Source organism: Phoca vitulina, unplaced genomic scaffold, assembly GCF_004348235.1.
Source record: "Phoca vitulina isolate PV1807 unplaced genomic scaffold, GSC_HSeal_1.0 scaffold19, whole genome shotgun sequence".
Taxonomy (NCBI): domain Eukaryota; kingdom Metazoa; phylum Chordata; class Mammalia; order Carnivora; family Phocidae; genus Phoca; species Phoca vitulina.
The window spans coordinates 16,970,745-16,998,517 of NW_022589722.1; the positions used below are offsets into that span (position 1 = coordinate 16,970,745).

The window sequence follows — 27,773 nt, forward strand, 5'->3', positions numbered from 1 at the left end:
GCAGCTCAGGGAGACTGTAAAGGGAGGAGCCCTGACCTTACCACGGGGCTGTCCTGACCTGCATCCAGCCTCAGCACCTGCAGCATGCAAGCCTGAACACCAGGTCCTCCACCATTGTGCCGGTCAGAGTCTCCCTCCTCGCAGTCACACCCATCTCATGTGCTTTCCTTCCACCAATAAGTCTGGTAAAAACCCTTGTGCTTGCTGGATGCTCTATCACCTAGGAGGCTGTAGGTGCAAGGCAGTCTGGGAAAATGAAGTGCATAGCCCTCCAGCCTCTATAACGCAGAAAGGCACGGGTACCTCGGAGCTGGGGTGGGTGCTGATGAGCCAATCCACAGTACCTGTGCATTAGCTTACCCTCATTCTATTCGGTTGAGCTTTTGTTAAAGTGCTTTGTGAACCGTATGAAGAAAAGTGTCATTCCTATTCTTATTATCTTTGCAGCAAAATCTTACGACAGTAGCAACAAACCATGGCTACACCAAATTCAGCAACCTACTACAGGTAAAGACCTAGGGGGTAACCTGCCTAAGGAGTTTGGTTTTTTGGAGGGTTTTGTTTTGTTTTGTTTGGGGGAGTTTCGTTGTTGTTGTTTTGTTTTGTCATTTGGTGTTTTATTTGGGGCGCTAGCCAGCTGTCTTGGGATCTGTGTCGGGAAGTCCTGATTTTCTATAGAGCGAAGTCATGCTCTGCGATTCCATTCCCCAGATAGCGTAGGGTTTGTTCGGCTATACAGTGTACATTGGCTGAATTAGAAACTGAAGTATTTGAGACAGGAGCAAGGGAAAGGAATTAGAGTGTACCTGTCCCTGAAATAGGTGTTTCACATCTGGAATTATTGCCTCCATGATAGAGATGGGCAAGCCGAGGTGCAGATGTGGAAAATCGACACCTGTGGCATAAGTAGAAATTGCACTTAAAACTGTATCTTTCTCACTTCAGACACTTTTCCCACAAATTGAGTAGAGAAACTTCTTGTTCAGACAAAGATTTCAGAAGAGAATCAGGGAGGGACAGGGTCCTCCAAGGTCCCCTCTCCTCCACCTACCCTGAGATGTCCCAGCCCCCCACCCCACCCCCCACCCCTGAGGCACAGTCTACAAACCTCTGCACAAACCAGCGATTTCCAAAATGGCCTAGGGCTCACTCTCTGGGGGGCTTTTCAGAAATGGAGATTTCAGGGTGCTCAAAATGAGACTCTCCAGGGAGGTTACAGGCAAGTATCTTGGCCAGCTCACCCAGCCCCAAAACCTTATAGTCACCCCCACACCTGAGCATCTCAGAACTTGCTTTGGTAGCAAGTTAGCAAACCTCTCTGGGGCTCAATAGAAGGGAATAATAAAGCCTACTTCATAGGGCTGTTGGGAAAATTACAAGGACTAATGGACATGATGCACCCAGGTTATAGAACGCTCTCAGAGTGATTCCTCTCCACTTATCTGGCCATTTCTTTTTTGAGTCCATGTGAGCTAGAAATCTTATAAATACATAGGAGTATCTCAATATTGTGTAAATTTCACTTTTTTAAGTGAAATATGGGGAAAATGCTAAGGGGGTCGTCCAGAAATTAAAATATTTGGGCAATACTAACAAACAAACAAACAAACAAAAAGGTACTTGTTAAAGGTTCTTTTTCTACTCACAAAAGCCCAGAATTTGGCTGGCTGTTTTGCAATCTAAGAAAATGAGGGTCACAATGGTTGAGGTGTGATGGGCCTCTAGTCTCAGGCTGTCACCCTTGAACCAGTTGGAGTCCCAATAAGCCCCCAGGGTAGGCACGAAGGGGATCCCCCCGACCCCGGCTGGCTTTGGGCCTCAGAAAGACGCCGTGCCTCACCCCGTGGCTGGGCTTTGCTGTGCACGCACCCGACTCCCTGTGTTTCAGGATGTGGGCTTGCTGGGCGTCATCACTGACCCTATCCACACTCCGGTCACTGTCTTCTGGCCCAGCGACCAAGCCTTGCAAACCCTACCCCCCGAACAACAGGATTTCCTGTTCAACCAAGACAACAAGGACAAGCTGAAGGAGTATTTGAAGTTCCACGTGATCCGAGATTCCAAGGTATTTCGTTTGCATAGAGATGGGGTCCATTCCAGGAATGGTCAGTGTGTCTCCACCTCCGAGGTGCAAAGGAGACCTGAGCAGCCCCTGTCCCACTCTGTCCTCCTCTGACTGGTGGGTTAATTGACGCCCACAGTGTGCCAGGCATGTACCATTTCTCCAACCATTATTTTTTTTTCTAACATTAACCAGTACCCAGGAGCATCATTCCTCTGCCCCTGGTCACATGGCCAAGTGGCCGTTGGCAACAGCTCCCAAGTGTGTCCAGGTGGGCTCATTCTCCCCCAATTCCAAAATTTCTAGGCAAAGGGCTGATTCAGCCAGGTGCAATCAGCGGTTCACCCCTGAACGGACCCACCGTGACCAGGGAAGCAAGGTCTTGTAGGCACGTGGGCAGCTCTTGCTGAAACCCTGTCACCGTGCGTCCTCAACCAGGACCCATGTCTCTCTCCAGGAGTGAGTCTGTCTAAGCCCAGAAGGCCAAGTGCCCTAACTTTGGCTAAGTCACAGGACCTGTGTTAGTGTCTTAGGGCTGCATAATAAATAACCACAAACTGGGTGGCTTGAAACAACAGAAATGTATGCCCTCAGAGGTGTGGAGGCTGGGAAGTCTGAAATCAAGGTGCTGACAAGGTTGTTCCTTCTGGAGGCTCAGACGGAGAATGCGTCCCATGTTTCTCTCCTAGCTTCTGGTGGTTGCTGGAAATCCTTGGTGTTCCTTGGCTTGTCGATGCATCCCTCCAGTCCCTGCCTCTCTTGTCACATGGCTGTCCTCTCCCTGTGTATTTCTGTGTTTCCACATGTCGTTCTCTTCTTCTCTTTTCTTCTTATAAGGACACCAGTCATATTGGACCAAGGGCCCACCCGACTCCAGTGTAACCTCATCTTAACTAATTACATCTGCAATGACCTTATTTCCAAGTAAAGTCACATTCGGGGGTAATGGGGGTCAGGATGTCAATAAAACTTTTTGGGGGTCACAGTTCAACCCGTAACCACGCCCTGTGCCATGTCCCTGACCCACTGATCCTGTCACTGGCTTCATGCACCTACGCGGCATCTGCCGTGGACTCCCCAACATAGAGGAGGCACAGAGGGGTGACTGAAACTAGCCCAGCTGGAGGAGACTTTCCCTACAGAAAGAATTTCCGGCTTCCTCGAGAGCCCATGATGAGTCTTCCTTTTGATTATGTCTGCCGTCATTTTAAAGCTGGAAAAACTTGTGTCTGGATTTGGTTCGCTGGCAAAGCTCCTTTGGGCGCCTCTGTGGCCCAGATGTGGCGTATTAACGTGGCACCATCTCTCCTACAGATTTTAGCGGTGGATCTCCCCAGGGCCACTGCCTGGAAGACCCTGCAAGGCTCAGAGCTGGGTGTGACGTGCGGAGCTGGCAGTGATATCGTGAGTATTCACAACAGTCCCCAGCCACCACCCCCTCAAGGGAATATTCATTTTTCCCTCGGTTGACAGCTAGCTCTTTTCTCTGGCTGCCTTTGGGGGTATTACGCTCAGAGTGGGTATTTAGATACAAAGAACCTGATAAATCCTGGCCCAGCACAAGCCCTGGTAGCGGGTGTTAGGGAGCCCCCGACCCTTTACACTTGTGGGGAGCAGCTCTGGGTTGATTTTTTTTTTTTTTTTTTTTTTTTGAGCATTTATTTTGCAGTGTGAGACACTCCGCTGAAGCAGGAAAGCACACTGCCATTCCTTTGCCTTCCATCCCAGCCCCCCTACAGCCTCACCTCGGGCCCCTTGTTGGCAGTCAGAGCCAGCTCTGGGCTGTATCTACCCAGATCAGCCAACAGAGAGAAAGTTCACAATTTTCGCCTTCCCGGGCTAGTTCCTGAACCATAATGCCTCCCTGAAATACCATATAAGGAATGGGTCTGATGGGATAACGTAGCCACATCCTGTATCCTGCGTATCACAGACAACCCACAATGACAGTGGCTTAAATATATAAGGGCGTGTGTCTTTTAAGAAGAAATCTGGAGGCAGCCAAGCCAGAGCTAGTATGATGGCTCACTGGGGGAGGGCCTTCTGTTTGCTCTGCGACCTTCAAGGAGCCTTCTTAGAAGAGCCAGACAACATTCTGTTTATAGCTTATGACCACCCAGAATCCCTTTGCTCTTTGCAGTGGAGTTGCATTGAATTTATAAACTGAATATGAGAAATGTTAGCATCTTTACAGTCCAACTTCCAGAAGGTTATTCCAACATACTTACCCTCTTGAGATTAGCTGTACTATTTCCATAGATCAAACTGGACACCTATCAAAGAAGTATAGTAAGAATGTCCACTGCTCATTCGGGTGCTAATATAGCTTTCAGAGCACTTGGCAATGTATTATTTAGTTTGAGCTTTATAACCACCCTATGCAATGGAATCCTTAATCCTATTCACCTGGTGAAAGCAATTAAACCTCAGAGAAGTTCAGTAACTCGCTCACGGTCACACAGCACATAAGTGGAGGTGGAGGATTTAACCAGTTTTCCAGTGCTCTTGCCACTAATCACACTGTGTCCATCCCAACAATAGATGCTGAGATTTATCTTCCCCCCAACCCCAGAACTTTGTAAATGCATTTTGCTTCCTCCGGGGGTGGGTAGAGATGTATTCAACAATTTACTAGCTGGGTGAACCCTAAGGAAGAAAGTTCTAATGTCTCTAAAGCACGATTTAGACAATGCCTAGTACATGTGAAAAGAAGTCATCATTATAGAGTTACAGCCCATCACTTGTATATCCTGAAAAAAAAGGTCGTGGCCACACTTGGCTAGAAGCTAGCATGAAGTAAAAAAAACAAAACAGGGGCGCCTGGGTGGCTCAGTCGTTGGGCATCTGCCTTCGGCTCAGGTCGTGATCCCAGGGTCCTGGGATCGGGCTCCCTGCACCGTGGGGAACCCTGCTTCTCCCTCTCCTACTCCCCCTGCTTGTGTTCCCTCTCTTGCTATGTCTGTCTCTGTCAAATAAATAAATAAAATCTTTTAAAAAAACAAAAACAAAAACAAAACAAAACAAAAAAACAAAAAAAAACAAAAAACCACACTACTGCACAGGAAGTGGCCACGTGACCCAGCCTGTCACCCCCGCTGCCCCTGTTCCTACTCTGCTGGAGGCCGCGTGACAGAGGGGCCCCAGTGCGGGCTCAGAGGCTGCCGGCCTGGGTAGGCGTGCCCACACCACCCCTCCCTGACTGCCGGGCCTGGGGCAAGGTATGGAACCTCTCCTGTCTCCGTTTTCTCATCTCTAAACAGGAAAAGTTTTCAATTAGCAATAATCGCGCCTCAGATAAACCTCATTGGCTACGATACTGCCACTGCGCAAAGCTTCTCATCTCTAAACAGGGACCCTAGTAATAGTTGCTGTCCTCGAGGGTGCTGTGAGGATGAAAGGAACGTGCACAGGTACACAGCCTCACTCGGCACATAATACATGCTGGCTGTTGGCTGTATATATCTTATATCTATAAGAATTTATATATATACATTTATATATATACACTTCTTTCTGAGTCTTGCAGGTGCTGGCCGCCTTAGATGGCCTTAGGAAGAAGAGAAGTCTGAGAAGGATTGTTGACTGTTTTCTTTCTCTCTCTCTCTCTCCTCTCCCCCCTCGCAGGGCGAGCTCTTCCTGAACGACCAAACATGCAGAATTGTGCAGCGAGAACTCTTGTTTGACCTGGGTGTGGCCTACGGCATTGACTGCCTCCTGATTGACCCCACCCTCGGGGGTCACTGTGACACTTTTGCCACATACAATTTTTCGGTCAGTCCCCAAAACAGTACCGTTATAGGAGATGGTTGGGGTTCAGCCCTCACGATCCTGCATGGTCTCTGCCATGAAACCACTGAGGGCTGGTCCTCAGGGAGCCTGGGACCCACAAGATCTGAGGGCCAGATGATGGTGCTCTTCAGACTCAGAACCCACAAGCATCTACTTAGCCCTGCCCAGGCCTGGCACATTCCCGTTTACCCACCAGCCCACCTGTCCATTCATCCCCTCGCCGTTAAGGAAAGAGTTGCTGAGTACCAACTGCGTGCCCGTTATCCTGCAACAAGCTATGTCTTTTCAAACCCACCTATCTCTTCAATCATTTGCCCATTCATTCAACAAACATTTTTTGCTATTCTGCCAGATGAGACCATATAAAATTGCCATATTTGGCAGGGTATGATTACAAAAATGGCAACTTCATAGGGTTCAACCTAGTATTATATGCCACCCACACCGCCTTTGATTTACTCATTCATTCATTCACTTAACAACAGTGATTGAATGTCTACCCTGGGCCCTGCTTGTATGAGGCATTGTCATTTCACACCCATTCACCTGTCCAGTATCATGTTAGAGTACTACCTTGGAGCCAGCCATTTGGCTCAATGCTCATCTTACCCCTAAAGGAATCCAACAATAGAAGTTGTTGTCAGCAACTCTGTGATGTAGATTTGGAAACTGAGTCTCAAAGAGGGGAAGTGGTTTGCATGGCCAATTCTGGGACTGGTTGGCCTTGGTGCCTGGCAACGTCTAGGGGTTCAAGAAATACCCCAAGTTCTGGAGATACCAGGCAGCCAAAGTAGGAGATGAAAAACCCGTTGTCCTTCCTGCTGTAGAAGTTGTGGCCTTCTTAACTTCCAAAGTATATCTGCACACATTTTTGCAGTTAATAGTTTCCATCAGCAGTCCCCTGAAGACCAAATAGCAGCGAGAATCATTGTCTCTAGTTTGTAGATCAGAAAACTGAGGGTCAAAGAGTGTGCCTGGCCAGAAGTATCCCAGCTGGTTTATAGTGGGCACATTTCCCACTGCCACTGGACCAGATGCCTGAAGGACACTGCCCGCCCTGGTCCGGCTCTGTATAGCAGGGAACCCTTCACCTCAAACAACAAAAATCAAGGAGTTGAGGGCCAAGACAGACCTTCAGAATCCTCCATGGCAAAGTCGCAGTGTGCTTGCTTTTGCATTCTTGATCAGAGCCAGAATTTTAATCAAGATTAAGTTCTTTGTCAACTCTCCAAGGCATTAACCAGGGGCATATCCTTGGGTTGCCCAATATTCTTGATTTTTAAGCATTTCTTTTCTTGCGTACTAGGGAGATTGTTGGAGCTGCGCCAATACCCCCAGCTGCCCGAGGTGGAGTAAACCAAAGGTACTTATGAATGCAGTGATAATGTTTGGAGCGCAATGTTTGCTCCATCATCAGACCCCAGTATTCTGGTAGGTGTGAGTGTGTGTGCATGGGTGTGCATTTGCAGGTCTGTTGTATAACTGCAATTAGCCTCATTCTTTCGACAACCAGGCATCCTTAGCCTCATTGAGCCCAGGCAACCTGTCAACCCAGTACCCACCTTCTAGGAACTATCTAGAAAAATCGTGGATTGTAGACTTAAAAGGGACTTCAAAGATAATGATAATTATACAAATAATAGCTGCATTTTGTTGGCTGCTATCCCTGTCCCTGGCTGTGCACGGGCCCTTTATTTATTATACATTACCCCTCATTATAACTCTCATAGGAAGCTATTATTTCCTCCACTTATGGAAAAAAAAATGTATCTCAGAGAGGGTAAGCAATTAGGCCAAGACCACAGAGCTAATAAGGAGCAAAGCTAGAATTAGGGCCCAGAAAGCAACGTAGGAGTAATGGTTAAGCCAGTGAAATTTGGAGTCCACGGCTATGGGATCCAATTCCAGTGGGTAATCTTCGGCAAATTACATAATCTATATAGTTTTTCCTCCGTAAGATGGAGCTAATAACCATTCTGTGTGTGGCTATTAGGTAAAATGCATTTTAAAATGTGGGGACAGAGCCTGGCACATAGTAAGCACTCATTAAATACTGCTTTTTTACTTATCCCAAAGCCAATTTCCCTCTACTCTACTAGTAAAACCTCTTAACAAAAACACCCCTTGAATTAAAAAAAAAAAAAAAAAAAAAAACACACGCCTGCCAAACAAAATGGAACTATTCCTTCCCTACTGATGATTTGGGGGCCTTACCACAGAAGACCCTCCCCCATGGAAACCCTCTCTCCCCCACTCCCTCCCCAAGAAACCGCACCCTTTGCAAACAGCTCTAAGGGTCACCAAGTCCTTCCTCTTAAGACTGCGGAGAAATCCTTCTGTGGACTCTAGCTCTGCCCCCTCCCCCATCCATCTGCCTATCTACACCCCTAAGAAAAGAATTCCTTGTAAAAGGCTCCGGGGGCCATGGAGTCCCATTCTCAATTTGGGCAGTACCAGGATCCTCCGCTGGGGGCGGACTAGAGCCAAAGAGCCCAAGTCCGGGCGGTGGAAGGCGGAGGGTTAGTGCGCTTTCTTCCTTTAGGGCGTGAAGGAGAAGTGTCGATACAACGTGTCCTTCAAAGGGTACCTGGAAGGCTGCCGGGAGCAGTGCACCATGGTGATACGGCTCCCCAGGTGCTGCAAGGGCTACTTCGGGCGAGACTGTCAGGGTGAGGGCGCCTCTTAACCACCTCGCGATTCTGAAAGGATTGTGCGATCGGAAGTACGGACGCTGTAAAGCAGGGGTGGGGGAGGGGGCGTCGGAATGCGTTGCTCCCGGTAACCCCTCTAAGAAAAGATCCGCAATCATTCTAAAGAGTTGCGTAGCTTTCCTTCTACTTTTTCCTTGTGTCGTATTTTGTTTTTTACAGAGCTGAGACTCTCCTGTGCATCGATTGTCGTTGTGTTGTGCTTTTTTGCTCAGCATGATAGCATCAGACATTTCCCATGGTGCCAGAAACACCGTATTTCATTTCTGATGCTAGTCCAGGATACTGATGAGCACATGAGTTTAAATGCGTAGAATTCTACCTTGGCAGGATGTTATGCTAATATGAGGTCTGGGGGCCATTGTTTCCTGGGCGCCCCACCCCATTATGGGATGTATGACATCACCTCCTTCTCTTGCCTCACCAGGAAAGGACTCCTTGCCAAAGGACATTTAGGCCCATCCTGAAATCTTGGTGTATAGATAGAACTTCTGGCCAATCCTAACAAATGCCATGGCACTTCCCATTGGCCACACATTGTTTTAATTAAGCACATTTATTGCATGCTACTTCCCATATATAACAACACATTTAAACCTGGCAACAACCTCTAAGAAGTAGATTCCATTGTTATCCCCACTTTACAGATGAGAAAATCGAGGCAGAGGGAGGCTAAGCAGCAAGCCCAAGGTTCCACAGAGTGTCCCCAGAAGCCATGGTTTTAACCACCATGGGTCCTCCATTCACTGTGGTCCAGTTGAGAAAATTCTGGGCTGGGAGTACACATGATTACCCAGTACCCACACTCCATCACTTAAGTGTGCACAAAAGTCAGTGGCGTCCCTTACATTTGCTCAGTGCTTTATGTTTTCAAAGTGCTCTCAGTTACAGTAACATTGTTTTAAAAGATGTTATTTATTTGAAAGAGCGAGCACGAGCAGGGGGGAGGGGTAGAGGGAGAAGGAGGAGCAGACTCCCCGCTGAGCAGGGAGCCCAATGCAGGACTCAATCCCAGGACCCTGGGATCATGACCTGAGCCAAAGGCAAACGCTTAACCGACTGAGCCACCCAGGCGCCCTACAGTAACATATTTGATCCTCAGTCACAATGTGGTCTAGGTCATCATCATCATCATCATCATCATCATCATCTAGAGCTAAAAGAACTGAAGCTTCAAGAAATTCATCCCAGATCTACTCAAATCCAGGCCTCCTAACCCCCAAATACAACGCATGGTTCAGCATATTGCTCTGCCACGGTAGAATCCTATCAGATACATTTAAGTTCGTGCTCCAGAGGCCACTGGCTTGCCCTAAGCCTCTGGTGACACTATGTGGGTGTGTCCCCAGGGCCACGGTCTCTCTGGGCTCATGCAGATGAGCCCCGCAGTTGAGGGCCGATCAGCAGCACATAACAAAGGTGCTGAGCCGCTCTGGGTCTTGGGAGACTGTTAAGTCACTGCTGTCTCGTCTCTTCCAGCCTGCCCTGGAGGAGCGGATGCGCCCTGTAATAACCGTGGTATCTGCCTCGATCAGTACTCGGGTATAGGCGAGTGTAGATGCAACACGGGCTTCAACGGGACGGCGTGCGAGCTGTGCCTGCCAGGGAGATTCGGGCCTGACTGTCAGCGTACGTGGCCCCCACTGCCCCTGCTTTAGCCTCTTGTCCAGCCGTGTGCTGTCCTCGTCCGCAACACCTGCCTGACCCAGAAGCATCCCTCTTCCTCTCTCCCGTCCACCCACCTCATCCGCCTGCCTCTACATGCTTTTTCCCTCCCTGAACGTACTCCCAGTTGCCATCCACTGAAAGAGCCCCATCTCTAGAAGTGCAGTGCACATCCCCTGCAGCCATCCACACAGGCGGTGGCTGAACAACACTCATTCAGTCGTTCAACCAACATGCGTTTAGAGTCCTTATTCATATTGACCGCTCATGTTTACGGTTAGTGTGTACGGAGCACCTACTGTGTGCCAGGCAGGTATGTTTTATCATTTAATCCTCACAACTACCCTTCGTGGGAGGTACTGTTATCATCCCTACTCACCAGATGTGGAAACTGAGACACAAAGGGGCTAAGTGACTTGCTCAAAAGCCAGGAAACGTTTTAAGTTGTAGGGATACAGTGGTGTTGGGAGGGGCCAGATCCCAACTCTCAAGGAATATACGCTCAGAAACAAAGGTAGTTATAAAGGTATAAAGAAAAAGAAGCAGGTGAAGGGGATGCGGAAGGCAGGCAGGCACTGTTTTAGAAGACATCTCACACTGGGCATTTTGAGGCGAGACTGCAAAGAGGTGGGGGCGGGTGTGGGGACCTCCAACAGCAGCTCTGTGCGCACGAATTTGCAGTCATGCTGGAAATGTTCTGTAACTCTCCCATCGGGAATGGGAGCCACTAGCCACATGTGGCTCTTGAGCACTCAAAATGTGTGACCAAGGAACTGATTTTTTTAAATTTTAATTAGCTTAAGCTTACATAGCCCCAGGTAGTAGCAAGGGCTACTGTGCGGGGCGGCGCAGAGCAGAGGAATGGCTCTCCTGGAAGAGAAACGAGCACATGCGAGGGTCTCGAGGCAGAAGTGGGCGTGCCGTGCATCGGTGGTGGTGAGCAGAGTGGGCAAAGAGGAGGGGAGGAAGGAAATGAAGTCTGAAGGCCACCAGGGGCCAGGTAACGTAAGAGTTTCTTGGCCAGAGACAGCTCTTCATCTATTCTAAGCGTAATGCGCGGCCAGTGGAGGACTGTGAATGGCGGAGTGAGTTGAGCAGATTAGAAAGGATTGCTTCAGCTGCCCCAAGGCGAACACACGGTGAGAGAGCAAGAGCAGAAGCAGGGTCCCCTCTGGGGAACTGAATGCAACAACAGAGGTGAGAGCCGGGGCTGCCTTGGGCCAGGGGCATAGTGCTCAGGGTGGCAAGAAGAGAAAGAATTGGTGCATACCTTGAAGATTTCACTGTTAAATAGATTTCTCTGTTAGGAGACCCCAGATAAGGTTCTGTCCTCTTCCTATTCTGTTACATACCCTACGATGCCCTCTACTTCTGTGTTTATAACACTCACCAAGTTTATAACTACATGTTCAAAAGCCAGTTCCTCCTAGACTGTAAGCCCTGTGAGAGCAGGAACCTTATGGTTTATGTGGTTCACGGTAAGCTCATTGCCTAGTTGTGTCCAGCCCATGCTAGCCACTGACTATGTTATTCTGAATGAATGAATGAAAACAATGACGTAAGCATGGTCCTCCCACACTGACAACACAGCCAACAGGTGGTCAGTGAGCTGGCTGATTGGATTTCCATCCCTGCTCACTGATTGCCCATCACCCTCCAATTTGCTTTACAGTCTGCGGCTGCTCAGCCCACGGACAGTGTGATGACAGCACCACGGGCTCCGGGCAGTGCTTCTGTGAAACGGGATGGACGGGCCGCTTCTGCGACACTCAGACAGGTCTGTGCCGGGAGCGGGCAGCTCCCTGCAGCCCCGCACTGCGGCAGGGCCTCCCGGAGCACCCAGCTGGGGGGGGGGGGGGCTCTGCGTGACCCCTGGAAAAAAACAACAAAGCAGGCGTTTCCTTTCCCACACGGAAAAGACGATCTGGATACGTGGCCCCAGGCTTCAGGAGGTTTGGGGACTTGAGGGAAAACTGGCTGAAAAGATTTAACTCAAACCCACGAAACGAGCATGCGGTCCTGTGCAATCACAGAAGGACCCAGCTCAGGCAGACAATACAGGGCTGGGCAGGAGTGGTCCCTCAGGATCGTGGTCCCGGGCCCAGACGTGTGCCAACGCAGAGGCCGAGTAGGTTTCACAGAAAATGCAGACTTCTGTGGAGTCTGGGATCTGACCCCTGGTTCTGCTAGTTACTAGATGAATGGTCCTGGGTAACCCACCGGGTCTGGGCCTCCATGCATTCATCCACAAAAGGAAGTGCCTGGGGGTGTCTGCGGGGCTCAGTCATTAAGCGTCTGCCTTCAGCTCAGGTCATGATCCCAGGGTCCTGGGATCAAGCCCCACATCGGGCTCCCTGCTCAACGGTAGGCCTGCTTCTCCCTCTCCCACTCCCCCGGCTTGTGTTCCCTCTCTCGCTGTGTCTCTCTCTGTCAAATAAATAAATAAGTAAATAAAAAAGAAGTGCCTGTTCCACCCTTTGCAGGGGAAGAGGCGCTGACAAGAGCTGCCATTATCATTGTCAATCATGATCCTCGTCACACGATCTAGATCCTTCCTGAGCAGCCAGTTTTCTGAGGCGTCCCATACACCCTGAACCCTGAGTTCTGGTGGAATGTCCAAGATGTGAAGGTTGAATTACCCACTGTGAACCACTAGGGGCAGGAGGGCATGACTAAGTTCTCCCTCTGGGCTTAAGCAACCTGAGATCCCAGAATCCCTGCACCTCCCCTCCTCCCTGACCACCCCGTGGCTCCATGTTGCTTGTTGACTGGTCCGCCCCATTCACTCACCAGAGCTCCAGACTTTTCCCAAGCTGAGCGGTGCCCTCAGAAGGCCATGGAATTTCTCCTCCAATTCAACCATCTCCTTCTGGGGACCCCATACCCATAGGGCCAAAGAGCTAATCTGCCAAATGTATCCTTGTTGAGGTATAAAGTTTTAACTGGTTGCGATAAAGGTGACATATTACCATTTAATCTGACTAATATTGTAGAGTTAATGTGTTAATATTATGGAGTAATTCTGGAATCTCAGAATCTCCAGGCTGGGAGGAACCTTAGCAAATCACCCTATCCTCCCGCAGAAGGGGCACTTCAGAAACACGGGGACAGGCCAGACAGCGAGTCTTGGTGCATCCCGCGTCCTCACACCACAGGTACAGCAAGAATGGTAACCTCTTTGTTTGCAGCCTTGCCCCCCGTGTGCACACCTCCTTGTTCTGTTCACGCCACGTGTAAGGAAAACAACACGTGTGAGTGTAACCTGAGTTATGAAGGGGACGGATTCACGTGCACAGGTAGGTGCCGTTGGGACGCGTGTGAAATAGAGCGGGGCAGGAGCAGAACGGGACTTGGTCAGAATGCCTGGACTTCATCCTGACCCTTCCACTCCTGCCTGGGCCATTTTCGCAATACCTACCCTCTCTGTGATTCTGTCTCCTTAGTGGGTTTGCCCATGCCTGACCCACCCACCTCCCAGGTCATTGCTCTGAAATCACTTTGCACGCTCAAAGTGATGCACTTTATTGTATAGTGTTTTTGTAACTCTCCAGGTAATCCAGCCTTACTTCAAAAAAAAATTCAGAAGATACATTATAGTACTAAAAAAAAAACAACAGTTACTCTCATCAGTTGGTGAAAATCACTCTGACCACTGTCATGTCTGTAGTTAGTAGTTAAGACATAGGTTCACCCGTGCAGAGACCCAAAGGGACAGTGGCATAAACAAGGCAAATGTTTAGATGTGTATTTTTATCTCATATAGTAGTTTGAATGGAGGCATCCAAAGCTAACATAGCTCTGAAAGGACATCTGGGAGCCCAGACTCCTTCTATCTTGTTGCTCTGCCACCATTCACTTGCCTGGCCTGAGACGGTCAGTAGCATCAGCACATCCCAGGCAGCAGGATCAGGAAGGTGAGGAAGGAGGCAAACTTCCTTCCCTTTAAGGATGCACCTAGAAGTCGTTAAAAATTTTGTCTGTTCCCATGCCATCGGCTGGAGCCCCATCATCTGTCATACCTAGTTGCAAAGGAGTCTGGGAAATGTAGTCTTCATTTAGGCAACCATGAGCCAACTAAAAATCTCTTACTATAGAAGAAGGAGACAATAGGGCGCCTGGGTGGCTCAGTCGGTTAAACGACTGCCTTCGGCTCGGGTCATGATCTGAGGGTCCTGGGATCGAGCCCTGCATCGCGCTCCCTGCTCTGCGGGAGGCCTGCTTCTCCCTCTCCCACTCGCCCTGCTTGTGTTCCCTCTCTCTCTGTGAAATAAATAAATAAAATCTTTAAAAAAAAGAAAAAAGAAAAAGGAGACAATAGATATTGGGAGAAACCTACCAGTCTATGCCACATGTACTTGCTAACTTTTTCATGAATAAATATGCAAATAAAGATACATAGTTTCTTTACAGAAATGAGATCTCACTATACCTGCTGTTTTGTAATCTGCTACAAAGCAGTCCAGAACTAGGTCACTGATCAACAACCGCAGCAAAGACCCAGGTTCTCTCTCTCCACTCTGCTCTCCTTAGGATGAGGCCTTTTGTCCTCATGTTTATTCTCTCAAAATCTCAAGCAGCTGCCATGACTCCAGGCGAAAGCCAGGCAAGAGACATCAGATGGCTTCCCTGCTCCTGAGGCTAGAGCTAATCTAGTATTGGGTTGAAATTTGGGAGATTGTGAAAACAAAGGTCCTATCGAGTAGCACAACACAGTGGGGAAAGCATGGGTTTTGGGGGTCAAACCAAGCCAAACCAAGTTTAAATCCCAGGCCCACCACATAATCACCATTTTGCCTTTGTCAGGTCAGTTAAACTCTCTGGGTTTCAGTTTGTTCATCTGTAGAATGGGGGCAACGATGCCCATCTCATGAAGTGCTCAAGAGTACCATAACTCCACACACACACACACATATGCACGCACACACACACGCACGCAAACACACACACAACTGTCTTAACATTAAAAACCCAAACTCACTCCAAAAACTACCGAAGTGGAGCCTAGAGGTATGTGACAAAGGGGGTCAGAGGTGCACAGGGGTCATCAGGCCTGGTCTCGGAGGCTATCAGCCGCAGGATTCTAGTGTTCGCAAAGGCTAGCCCAGGGGCTACAGGGAATGGGGAGAGAAGACCCCAACATGCTGGGGCCCATTTTCTTCCCAATGCCACTCATCCCAGGGTGACCCATGCCCCGTCTGAAGCCCACATTCTACAGACAGTGGTTCAATGAGCCCTCTCCCCTCTGCTCCTGCAGTTGTGGATTTCTGCAAACAGAACAACGGGGGCTGTGCGAAGGTGGCCAGGTGTTCCCAGAAGGGCACAAAGGTGTCCTGCAGCTGCCTGAAGGGCTACAAGGGGGACGGCCACAGCTGCACAGAGATAGACCCCTGCGCCGATGGCCTCAACAGTGGGTGTCATGAACATGCCACCTGCAAGATGACCGGCCCGGTGAGTCTCTCCTCCCCCTGGGAAACTTGGGAGCAGTTCTGTGCCTTGCTCAGCCTCGCTTCACTCTGCTTACTGTTCGGCCTCCTCCTCAGCTTCCTTCCCACCGGACTCTACGTCTTGTTAAGTCCCAGACTAAATGCCAAGTGGCATCCTAAGCAGAAAAGGGACATGAGCGGGAAAACTGGTGAAATCCACATAAAGTCTATTATTCAGTTGATAGTAATGTGCCACCATTCATTTCTTAGTTCTGTTTTGTTTTTTTATTAGAGAGAGAGAGCACAAGAGCAGGGGGAGAGGGAGAGGGGAGGGAGAAGCAGACTTTCCGCTGAGCAGGGAGCCCAATGCGGGGCTGGATCCCAGGACGCTGGGATCATGACCTGAGCCTAAGGCAGATGCTTGATCGACTGAGCCACCCAGGCACCCCCATTTCTTAGTTTTGACGAAGATACTATGATTAGGTAACGTAGGGGAACCTGGAGAAGCGTATATGGCAACTCTCTCTGCTATCTTGGCAACTCTTCTCTAAATCTAGAATTATCCAAAGTAAAAAGTTTATTAAAACGAAAAATGCCAGCAAGGAGTGGGGGGAAAGTGCAGGTTTGGGCACCCACTCAAGTCTTTTTAGAATAGGATCAGTGCCCTGGTGCCCAGTTCATCTGTTGGGAAGAGAAGATGGTGGAAGATAATGTCCGTTACAGTCTTTTAAGTGTGAACTTAGAGTCAGTCTCTGAGTCTTGGCTCCCGCACTTACACTCTGTAGCCTGGGGCCAGCTACTTGATTTCTGCAAGCCTCCGTTTCCTCGTTTGCCAGGTGAGCCTAATAATAATACAGCCCTCATAGAATTGTTGTGGGGATTAAGTGAGATCATTCATTGATTCGGCAAGGGGTCATCAGGCACCTACTATGTACTGTTGTCGGGCCCAGGGATGTAGCATTGAAACGTGTGGGGAGAGGGGCAATGCTCTGTGCAGGAACAGGTGCAGGAGATACTTCCAGAAAGCCCCAAGAGTCAGGAAGAACATAAATTAGGCCAGTGTGATAGAAGGGACGGGGAGAATTGCTTTATTTAATGGGTCAGGACTCTGTCTCCGAGGAAACGACATTTGAGCTGAGATGACATTTCGTCATGAGCCTGTACAAACATGAGATGTGGCCGTGACTTAATTGCCACTATTTACAGGCGAGGCATTTTCCTGGTGCTTCTGAGCATCTCCCGTACTGGATGGGGGCCCGCAGAGCACATAGGGGTCCTGGGGTCCTAGAAAAGGGGCTTCTCATCTTTTCGGCTCTCCCCACAGGGCAAGCACAAGTGTGAATGTAAAAGTCATTACGTGGGAGACGGGATGGACTGTGAGCCGGAGCAGCGGCCCATCGACCGCTGTTTGCAGGACAACGGGCAGTGCCACGCCGATGCCAACTGCGCCGACCTCCACTTCCAAGGTCAGTGTGGCTGGGGGCTGCCTTCAGCCTTGGGGAAGGGACTCGTGCAAGAGCGAACGGGAACGGAATTAAAAACCGGGCCAAACAGCCCGCGCGTTGCCCAGGACCCAGTGCCCAGGGGGGAGCGGGCTTCGGTGGCAGAGGACTGGAATCACTCGCATCTGGACCCGGAGTCTTAGAACCAGGAGGGAGCGCAAAGGTCATCCGTCGTGAATTTTCCTGATACATGCTTTCCCCAAGTTGCTTAGCAACCATCGATTGGAACTGAATCTAAGGAGCATAGTTTAGGGCTTAAATAAGAAAGAGGAAGCACCTGCCATGTGTAGATGCAACTTCTCAGCAGTTGTTTTGATAATACAACTTGATCGGCAGGTAGGGCATTCTCCTCCAAGGCTGATCTGAATGGCTTGTAATAAACCCACAGGGGTCATCAAACTAGGAATCACAACACACAACAAAGTAGAAAGCCAAACGGGACGTGCAGAGATGCAGGTGATAGGGCATCTTGAAACCTCATGGAGGAAATCCACGAAGGACCCAGGGACGTCATTCTGAGCCAGGGCAGGGAGGGACTGCAGGGGTTCGGAGAGCGACTTGGGGCATTACGTGCTATGGCCGATCAGGGTTTATTGCATGTCTCTGACTGGTATGGGGTTGTTTTAGAGACATGGTAATTCTAGTGAGGCAGTTTTTACGTATCTCAATAATAACTATTGAGTTAACACCTGTTACGTGCTGTCTTGGATTGCTACCATCGACTGGGTGGCTTAAAAACAACAGAAATGTGTTTCTCGCCATTCTGGAGTCTGGAAGTCCAAGATCAGGGTGCCAGCATGGTCAGCTTCTAGGGAGGGCCCTCTTCCAGGTTCAGACTGCTGTCTTCTTGTGTCCTCACATGCAGAAGGGGCTAGGAAGCTCTCTGGGGTCCCTTTTATAAGGGCACTAATCTGGGACGTGTGGCTGGCTCAGTCAGTAGAGCATGCGACTCTTGATCTTGGGGTTGTGAGTTTGAGCCCCATGTTGGGTGTAGAGATTACTTTAAAAATACACACACACACACACACACACACACACTAACCCCATGCAAGAGGGCTTTCCCCTCATGACCTAATTACCTCCCAATGGACCCACCTCCTAATACCAACACATTCGGAGTTAACATTTCAACCTATGAATCTGGGGGGACACAAACATGCAGTCCATAACATGAACAAAATCCTAAGACACCTCAAATCCCTTTTGGGGATGAGATAGAAGAAGCATAAGCAAGGAAAATACACAAGATATATGACATTTTCTCCTTGCAAGGGGATTCCCAGTGTAGCTGAAGAAATTTTTTAAACTGAGAAGACAAGGAAAGGCAAGTCACAAAACAGAAGACAGCAGTTTATCTCGTGCTGATGGTTCAACTGAAATGAGAGAGAGCAAGAATAGAAAAAAACTGAAAGCAGGGACTCGAACAGATACGTGTACACCCATGTTCCACCAAAAGGTGGAAACAACCCTAGTGTCCATCAACAAATGAATGGATAAATACACTGTAGCCTATCCCTGTGGTGGGATATTATCTGGTCCTGGAAAAGGAAGGAAACTCTGGCATGTGCTGTAGCATGAATGAAACTTGAAAACATTATGCCGTATGAAATAAACCAGACACCACAAGACAAATATTGTGGACACATGCAAGGGATCTGTAACAGGCAAATTCATAGAGACAGAAAGTAGAATAGAGATTACCAGGGGCTGTGGGAAGGGGGATGGAGAGTCACGATTTGATGGTGACCACATTTCTGTTTGGAATGATGGAAACATTCTAGAAATGGATAGTGGTGATGGTTGCATAACTTGTAAATCTACTTAACACCACTGAATTGTACCCTTAAGATGGTCAAAAAAGTAAATTATATGTTATGTATATTTACCACTGTAAAAAAAATATTCTGAAGAATAGTCGGAGATGGGAAAGATCTCTGGGTAAGATGAGAGAGGGAATCATTAGAGAAGCCTAATAGAGGCCTGGGACTATGGTGGAGACTCAAAAGATGTCAAGCCAAAGACCTCAAGGTAACAGGGTCTCAACTAGGAAGAAGGGTGAGCCCAGGGCACCCCTATGGGCAGAGAGGGTGGTGCTCTCTTTCTGTCTCAAGAGAGCAAACCCCGTGGTGGTTGGGTTAAAGCAGATGGGAGGGAATATGGCGCAACATTTGAAAGCTTGGTTGGGGACATTCTATGTTCAAGGTGAGGCTACCAAGCAGAGGGATTCTATAGGCAGTTGCTATTTAGGATGGGGGCTGAAATGAGCAGCTGGGACCAGGGACGTTGATCTGTGAGTCATTTACCTCAAAGAGTGTGAAGTCAAGAAAGTGCTTGGCTTTTTTCTTTAGGGCACGGTCCATCAGCCAGTCCTGCCCGTTCCCACAGCTGACTCACAGGGGGAAATCTATTCGGCTCTTCTTTTCCGGGGGGCTTTTCTCTTCTGCTGTCTCATGAATGCTAAGAAAGTGTTGGGAGTTTTACTAAGTGACTGAGCATCATAACTGAACCCACCTTCTGTTGAAGCTGAGTGGTTACCCTTAGCAAGACAGTATGGCATTGGGATAAGACCCCAGCTTTCCCTGTGGGCACGGATACAGAGCCAACCCACACTCAGGAGGACATGCCTACTCTTACAGTTCAGAGGAAGGCAAACTGGTGCAGCCTTTATGGCAACCAGTTTAACCATGTGTGCTGAGAGCCATAAAATAATTCACGCCGAGACTTGGTAGCTCCATTTCAAGGAACCTATCCAATAGACACACAATCTAAGAAGGGAGTAAAGATAAACATAACATCTCAGCATTACTTTGTATCATAAAAGATTATAAATAACACATATCTAACAGTCAAGGATGATCAAATGTACTGTTACACATCCACTCAAATGCATGATTAAGAATCATGTTGCCTTAGCAAGAAGACAAAGAAAAACATCTATCCATCCTTCCCCAAACTGTTATGCTGGTAAGTGTTTGCATTTTAGATAGGGCTGACAGGATCCTACAACCTGTGGAATATGGACTATGGTCAAAGATCTTGAGCTTAGCTCTTTTTTGGTGTAGAAAGTGACCTTTTAGTGGCATTTGGTAATGAACTTGACAATGTAAAAATGTAACTCAGTTCTTGAACTGTCTCCGGTCTCTGCTTTCAATTATCTGGCTAAAAAAGATTTCAGCCAGGAAAAAATGATAAATCTTTCAGTATCTTAGGGGAGAAATGGCTAGAAAACTTTTTTAAGGGCATAGTGGAGATCAGAAAACATATAGTCCTTGGCGAAAACTCTCTTTAAAGTATTTTTTCATGGCTGTAAAGTTCACAAAAATTATTCAATTATAAGTAATGAGGGGGAAATCCTGTTGCTGGAGAAAATTTATAATATGGGGGAATAATCATGATTCAATGTTAAGTTTAAAAGAAGATTTCTAAAAACTCTATATGCAAGATGTTGCCACATTTGTAATGTGTATGACATTTAAAGGAAGAGGTAAAAAGACTAGAAGAGTATGAAATTATATCATAATAAAAAGTTACCAAAAAAGAAAGTAAAAATTCTTTAGGGGAAGTACGCCAAAATGTTAGCCCTGGAGTAATGATTATTTCCAGGGAGTACGATTATAGGTGATTTTTGTTTATTTCTTTTCTTACTTGGATGGGTTGCCCAAATTTCTACAATGAAATGTGCTGTTCTTATAATGAGAAAAGAAGTGAATATTTTAAATGATGTGCTTCAACATACCTTGAAGGGAAATGGTTTGCACCCTGGAATACAGCTTGTCTTCTGCTTTGCCAATCCTTTGCCAGGAGCCCTGCCAACCCGCCGGGCTGACCTGGACGATTGCTCTCTTTTCCCTTCTAGATACCACCGTCGGAGTGTTCCATCTCCGCTCCCCACTGGGCCAGTACAAGCTGACCTTTGACAAAGCCAGAGAGGCCTGCGCCAACGAGGCGGCAAGCATGGCAACCTACAACCAGCTCTCCTACGCCCAGAAGGTGGTCCCCAGTTAGTCAGCACCACGCAGGCAGGGTCTGCAGGGGACGAGGAGCAGCCTCTTCTTAACACGAGGGAGACCTGGGCCGTTGCCTTCTTGGAGGGGAAGGAGGGTGCTCCTGGAGCAATGATAGCAATTCGTCGCATCCATCAGACATGTCCTGTGTATCGGGCACCGTGCCGGTGCTTTGTTGACAACCCTGTCCTTCCTTACACGTCCCTGGAAGTAGGCATCACTATTCCCATTTTACAGACGGGGCAACTGAGGCTCTGAAAGGTTAAGTAATGTGCCCAGTGTCACCCAGACAAGAGGTGGCAGATCCAGTATTCAAAGGTAGCCCTTACTCCATGACATTCAACAGCCAAGGCAGAAGCACAGACTGGGAGTGCATGCCTCACAGCTGAAAATCAGAAGGAGTTCCATCACCATAGGCTTAGGATCTCCCTGAACCCACAAAACAGCCCAGTTTCTTTGAAATGTCTGGAGGGGCTGTGAAGGTCATGAATGGGGATTGCCCCAGCTCTTGGCTGCAACCAGGTTGGAGATGGAGCTCTAGCGAAGGCTACTCTCTTGGCCCCAAAAACCAGAAGCCCTGCTTATTTGGAAAGGCCAGCACCTTGGAGTTACCAGCTAGCAATTGCTCAGCAGGTGCAGAGGAGGTGACTGCCTATACAGTATGATTCTAGGGCCGCTCCTCCAGCCTCCCTCACCATCCAGTCTCTGCCTTCCTTCAGACCTGGCATTTCTTTATCAAGGAACAAAACCTCTGATGCCAGGCCCCAGCATATTGGAGGGTCTGAATTTTTGCTTCTCCTGCTTGCCGATTTTGTAGCCTTGATCAGGCCATGGAAACCTCTGTCCTACTTGGCATGTTTGTATAGGACTAAAGGTAATAGGGCACAGTGATGGGTACATTCAGTTTCTAACATTAAGAGCTCTGGAATGGACTGCTCGGGCTTGAATCTCAGCTTAACTACTTGCTGGCTGTCTGACTTTGAGCAAGTTACTAACTCCTCTTTGCCTCAGCTTTGCCGATTATATGATAGGGACTTTTTTTTTTAAGTTTCTATCTTATAGGGTTGGTGTGAGGGTTAAAAGTGCTGACACAGGGAAAGCCCTTTACAATAGAATCTGGCCCAGAGTAAGGCCTCAATAAGTATTACAATGATGATAATGATGGTGATGATGGTGGTGACAGTGATGGTGATGATACTGATGATGATGGTGATGATCATGGTGATGGTGATGATGGTGATGAGGATGATGATGGTGATGATCATGGTGGTGATCATGGTGATGGTGATGATGGTGATGATCATGGTGATGATCATGGTGATGGTGATGATGGTGATGATCATGGTGATGATGGTGATGATGCTGATGATACTGATGATGATGGTGATGATGGTGATGAGGATGATGATGGTGATGATCATGGTGATAATCATGGTGATGATGGTGATGATGGTGATTATAGTGATGATGGTGATGATCATGGTGATAGTGATGATGGTAGTGATCATGGTGATAATCATGGTGATGATGGTGATGATGGTGATGATCATGCTGATGATCATGGTGATGGTGATAGTGATGATGATGGTGATGGTGATGACAGTGATGATCATGGTGATAATGATGGTGATGGTGATGATGATAGTGATGATGGTGATGGTGATGACAGTGATGGTGATGACAGTAATGGTGATGATAGTGATGATGATGGTGATGATGATGATAATGATGGTGATGATGGTGATGGTGATGATGGTGATGATCATGGTGATGATGATGGTGATGATGGTGATGATCATGGTGATAATGATGGTGATGATGGTGATGGTGATGATGGTGATTATCATGGTGGTGAAGATCAATTCGAGTTCTATCAATGCATAGGCAGAAGAATTTGCACCCAGGAGTAGATGGCTAAGAGTAAATTTAATTCGAGAACACACAGAAATGAGTGTGAAGGACTTGGGCACCAAAAGATAAAAAGGGTACCACTTTCATCTGTTCAATGAATCAATCCAGAAAAATTTAATGAACAGCTACAATGTTCCAGGCACAGGGGTACAGTTGGCAAAATGAGCCATAACCCTGACTCCATGGAGTTTACAGTCTGATGGGAGAATCAGACATGAACTAAAGGAGCCCACACCAACTATGAAATTGGAGTCGATCCACGGCCCTGTCTGTGTCCCTACAGGCCAAGTACCACCTCTGTTCAGCAGGCTGGCTGGAGAGTGGGCGAGTGGCCTACCCCACAGCCTATGCCTCCCAGAACTGTGGCTCCGGCGTTGTTGGAATAATAGACTATGGACAAAGAAACAACAAGAGTGAAATGTGGGATGTCTTCTGCTATCGGATGAAAGGTAACTACCCCAGCTACACTTCAGATTCCAGGCCACGCAGCTGCTGAGCATCCTCAGCCTGGCCAGCCAACCTCCAAGGGAGAGCTGGAGCAGCCCGGGCCCCTCCCTCACTAGAGTGGGACCCTGTGTGCCCCTGCCTTCCAGATGTGAACTGCACCTGCAAGGTGGGCTACGTGGGAGACGGCTTCTCGTGCAGCGGGAATCTGTTGCAGGTCCTGACGTCCTTCCCCTCGCTGACGAACTTCCTCACAGTACGTACCCTGTACCCTGTCTGCTTGGTTCTGCCTCAGGGAAGGAGCGCTTGCCTCAAGGCTGTGATTCCAGAGGCGGGTCCTTGAAAGAAGCCCCCTGCGCACAGTCACGGTTAAGGGCATGGGCAGGGGACCACACTGCCTGAATTTGAAGCTTGGGTTTGCCACTTGTGGAACCACCTTTGACAAGTTACTTCCCTCTCTGGGCCTCAGTTTCCCCAGTAAAATGGAGAGGATGACAGCCCCAGCCTCCTAGCATGATTGTGATAACGAAAGCACTTAGACCTGTGGCCACACGCGGAAATGGCCACACTGGGGCTAGCTAGTAGGAGCCTCTCTTTTTGCATCTAGAGCAGCTCGAGGGTCTGATCTGCAGGAACGAGACGCTCTTTGGTCTTCGCAGACCAGGCGGGGCACAGTTAGCTGGGCCGGCCTGGTGACCGGACAGTTATCAACGTGGAGTCAACCTGCACTTAGTACCGCCCTTAACAGTCAATTTAATACTCTATAAGTTATGCCTCGTGAAGAGAAAGCTCCAGTTGGAGAAGGATCTGGTGCCGACAGATCAAAGAACTGAGCTAATAATAACAACTAGATCAAGAATAACATTTCTTGAGCATTTACTTTGCACTGTGCGTGCGTGAACCCCTTCAGAGCACTTATAACTCAGCCCACAGAATGTAAGCTCCCTAAAAAAAGGATTTTCTCTGCCTTGTGGCTGGCATATAGTAGGCGCTCAATAAACACTTGTTACTAGGAATAAATTCTCATGCAAACTTATGAGGTCACTTCTGCTATTATCCCCACTTTGTAGATAAAGAAACTGAGGCTTACCAAGGTCAAGGGCACAGCCACGGAGAGGGAACTAGGCATAAGTGTAGGGCTTACAGGATCAGGGCAGAAGTTAAACCAAGGGCTCCAAAATGGTGAGACTTTATCCACAGACCGAAGTATCCCTCTAACTGTTCTAAAATTCAGGGTTACTATAAACACACTAAAGACAATCACTCAAACCGGTGTTTCTGCCGTGCGGGAGCTTGGCTTGTGACAGCATTCAGAAAAAAACTGTCGGAACAAGACCCACTGGCTGTGTGCCCCTCAGCAGATTAATTAACTTCTCTGGGCTTCAGTGGACCTGTCGACACAGCGACAAAGTCGAACTGGGTAGTGACGTTTCTTAACCATCTGAGCCATGGGTAGTGACGTTTCTTAACCATCTGAGCCATGGGTAGTGACGTTTCTTTTTTTTTAAGATTTTATTTATTTATTTGAGAGAGAGAATGAGAGAGAGAGAGCATGAGAGGGGGGAGGGTCAGAGGGAGAAGCAGACTCCCTGCCGAGCAGGGAGCCCGATGCGGGACTCGATCCTGGGACTCCAGGATCATGACCTGAGCCGAAGGCAGTTGCTTAACCAACTGAGCCACCCAGGCGCCCGGTAGTGACGTTTCTTAAACTGTTTCAGCAAGTATTTATTGAGCACCTACTACGTGCTTGAGATGTATCAGTGAGCAAAATAGACATACAAACTAATAAACAGAATAAATAAGTACATAGTAGTGAATGCTAGGAGGTGATTATATATACTGTGGGGGGAAAGGAGGGGAAGGGTGGAGTAGAGTGGGGGAGGGGTACCACCACAGGGTTCCCATTGCAGGGTGATAAGGGACGGCCTTGGTGAGAAGAGGACACCTGAGGCGAGGGAGTTAGCCATGCAGATGTGGGGCAAGAACAGTCCAGGCAGAAGGATGAAAGGCAAGAGTGGCCACACAAGTTTGAAGAATGGCAAAGAAGCCAGTGCGGCTGGAGCCGAGTGAGGGACGGAGGGGCCAGCTGCGCCCAGGGGCAGCGGGGCAACAGGATCCAGGTGGTTTGGGCCTCATGGGCCATTCCTCGTAAGGCCTTTGGTTTTCCTGTGAGTGAAGTGCAGGCCACTGCGAGGTTTCAACAAGAGGAGACTCAAAATTTGACTTAGATTTCAAAGGACTGCCCGGGTGGCCATGTTAAGAATGGTCTTGATTCTGTGATGTGGCTGTGATGTGGTAGGGTTCGTAGAGGAAAGAAAAAGTGCTCCTAAAATTCTGCCAAGAGGCGGCCAGAAGAAACAGCAGCCGGGGGTGGGGCCAACATCAGGAACATTCCCCGATGGGTGGTGCCCCGCGACCGCCCTCCCTGACCATCCCCTCTCGTCCCCCCCGACCCACCGCCACCCCAGCCCTTGCACACCAGAGCTGATCACTGTTTCCTCTCCCCAGGAAGTGTTGGCCTATTCCAACAGCTCAGCCAGAGGCCGGGCATTTCTGACCCACCTGACGGACCTGTCGATCCGCAGTACCCTCTTTGTGCCACACAACAGCGGGCTGGGGGAGAACGAGGTGAGGCGGGGGCCTGCCGTCTGTGCTTCAGACTAGTGCTTCGCCAGGATCTGTTATCTGTCACCACAAGTCACCCCAAAACTCAGTGGCTACACAGGTGCTCAGCTCACACCGCTGTGGTCCTGGCCAAGCCTGCTCACGGGTCTGTGATGGCCTGGCCGTCCGCCGACGGAGGCCTCCCGTCCTCCAGAGGACCAGCCCAGGCGTGTTCTTCTGGTGCTGGCAGCAGGTGGTAATTAGGAACGAACCCCCATTTGGTCACATCCGCTAAGAGGCCACTGGTCCAACAGGTCATGCGGCTGAGCCCAAAGTCAGAGTGGGAAGCGCTCAGAGTTACATGGCAAAGCGCACGAATGCAGGAGGGGTGCGGAAGCAGAGCCCCGGAGGCAGGCAGTCCCCCACACGAGCCTTCTTTACCTCCGGGCACGCGGAGGGGATGGCAGTTCCACACAGGCGGCTGACCGCCGGCTCTGGCAGCCCCAGCCCCGTCCCCCCGAGGGCTGAGAGGAGCGGGACCCCTGCCCACGGCTCCACACTGGAGACCCAGCCTTCCTGAGCACGATCTCAGTGCCCCAGGCTAGCTAGAGGCGCACCCCTGGCAGAGCCCAGACAAGCAAAAGCCTGAGGGAAGCTTGGCGTTCCTCCTCTCCACGTGCAGGCAGAAAACCAAGGCCAGGAGAAGTGATTTTTTTTTCTTTGTCATCCTTATTATTAAAAGTAAAATTGCCTGGCTTCTATAGACCATTCTTATGTTTCTCCTTTCCTCTCAGACGCTGTCTGGGCGGGACATTGAGCACCACCTCGCCAATGTCAGCATCTTTTTTTACAATGACCTTGTCAACGGTACCGTCCTGCAGACTAAGCTGGGAAGTCAGCTCCTCATCACCTCCAGCCAGAACCAGCAACAACCGGTATGAAAAATCTTCTGGATTCACTGGCAGAACTGGAGAGAATACATGCAAAGCTCGCAGCGTGCAGTAGGGGCTTAATAGATGGCAACTGTTATAATGTGAAAGTAAACACTAAACCTGCAGTCCGGGACTGTGTTAGCTGTGCACGGTGGGACCCCATGCCGTTAGGCAGCACCTACCCCTTGGGGAGGAAACCACTGGTGACCCCCAGCCCTGGAAACTGGTAATGATGACTGAGGAACTTTACATGAAACCATTTTTATTTTTATTTTTAAAGATTTTATTTATTTGACAGAGAGAGACACAGCGAGAGAGGGAGCACAAGCAGGGGGAGTGGGAGAGGGAGAAGCAGGCTTCCCACGGAGCAGGGAGCCCGATGCGGGGCTCGATCCCAGGACCCTGGGATCATGACCTGAGCCGAAGGCAGACACTTAACGACTGAGCCACCCAGGCGCCCCTACATGAAACCATTTTTAAAGCTTTCTGACTCTCCGCCTCTGTTTCACGGTGGTGGTGGTGGTGATGCTCTTGGTGAGGACAGGCATGGTGACACGATCGTGAGAGTCATGTTAGTGATGGTGATGACGGTGATGGTGGTGGTGGCAGTGACGACCATGACAGCCACGGTTTCAGAATCATAGGCACTTGTGAGGGCTCAGTGACTCCATGCTTGTGGCACGTGAGAACAGTGCGTGCTCGGTAGCAAGTGCCAAATGAGGATTATTT

The 27,773-nt window shown here is 49.0% G+C and overlaps 1 protein-coding gene and 1 pseudogene across 1 annotated transcript in view; one reads left to right on the plus strand and one right to left on the minus strand.

Annotated features, from left to right (window-relative positions):
• STAB2 (stabilin 2) overlaps window positions 1-27,773 on the plus strand; it is a 145,330-nt gene that overhangs the window by 110,657 nt on the left and 6,900 nt on the right. Inside the window, exons 50-65 of the mRNA XM_032416682.1 lie at window positions 448-507; window positions 1,889-2,065; window positions 3,377-3,466; window positions 5,687-5,833; window positions 7,158-7,214; window positions 8,394-8,520; window positions 10,039-10,188; window positions 11,897-12,001; window positions 13,413-13,520; window positions 15,479-15,672; window positions 16,972-17,113; window positions 21,006-21,139; window positions 23,348-23,513; window positions 23,658-23,764; window positions 26,017-26,136; window positions 26,907-27,047. Coding sequence (XP_032272573.1) covers window positions 448-507; window positions 1,889-2,065; window positions 3,377-3,466; window positions 5,687-5,833; window positions 7,158-7,214; window positions 8,394-8,520; window positions 10,039-10,188; window positions 11,897-12,001; window positions 13,413-13,520; window positions 15,479-15,672; window positions 16,972-17,113; window positions 21,006-21,139; window positions 23,348-23,513; window positions 23,658-23,764; window positions 26,017-26,136; window positions 26,907-27,047 — 2,025 coding nt within the window. The remainder of the gene's footprint in view (window positions 1-447; window positions 508-1,888; window positions 2,066-3,376; window positions 3,467-5,686; window positions 5,834-7,157; window positions 7,215-8,393; window positions 8,521-10,038; window positions 10,189-11,896; window positions 12,002-13,412; window positions 13,521-15,478; window positions 15,673-16,971; window positions 17,114-21,005; window positions 21,140-23,347; window positions 23,514-23,657; window positions 23,765-26,016; window positions 26,137-26,906; window positions 27,048-27,773) is intronic.
• Window positions 5,314-5,396, minus strand: LOC116640141 (annotated as a pseudogene).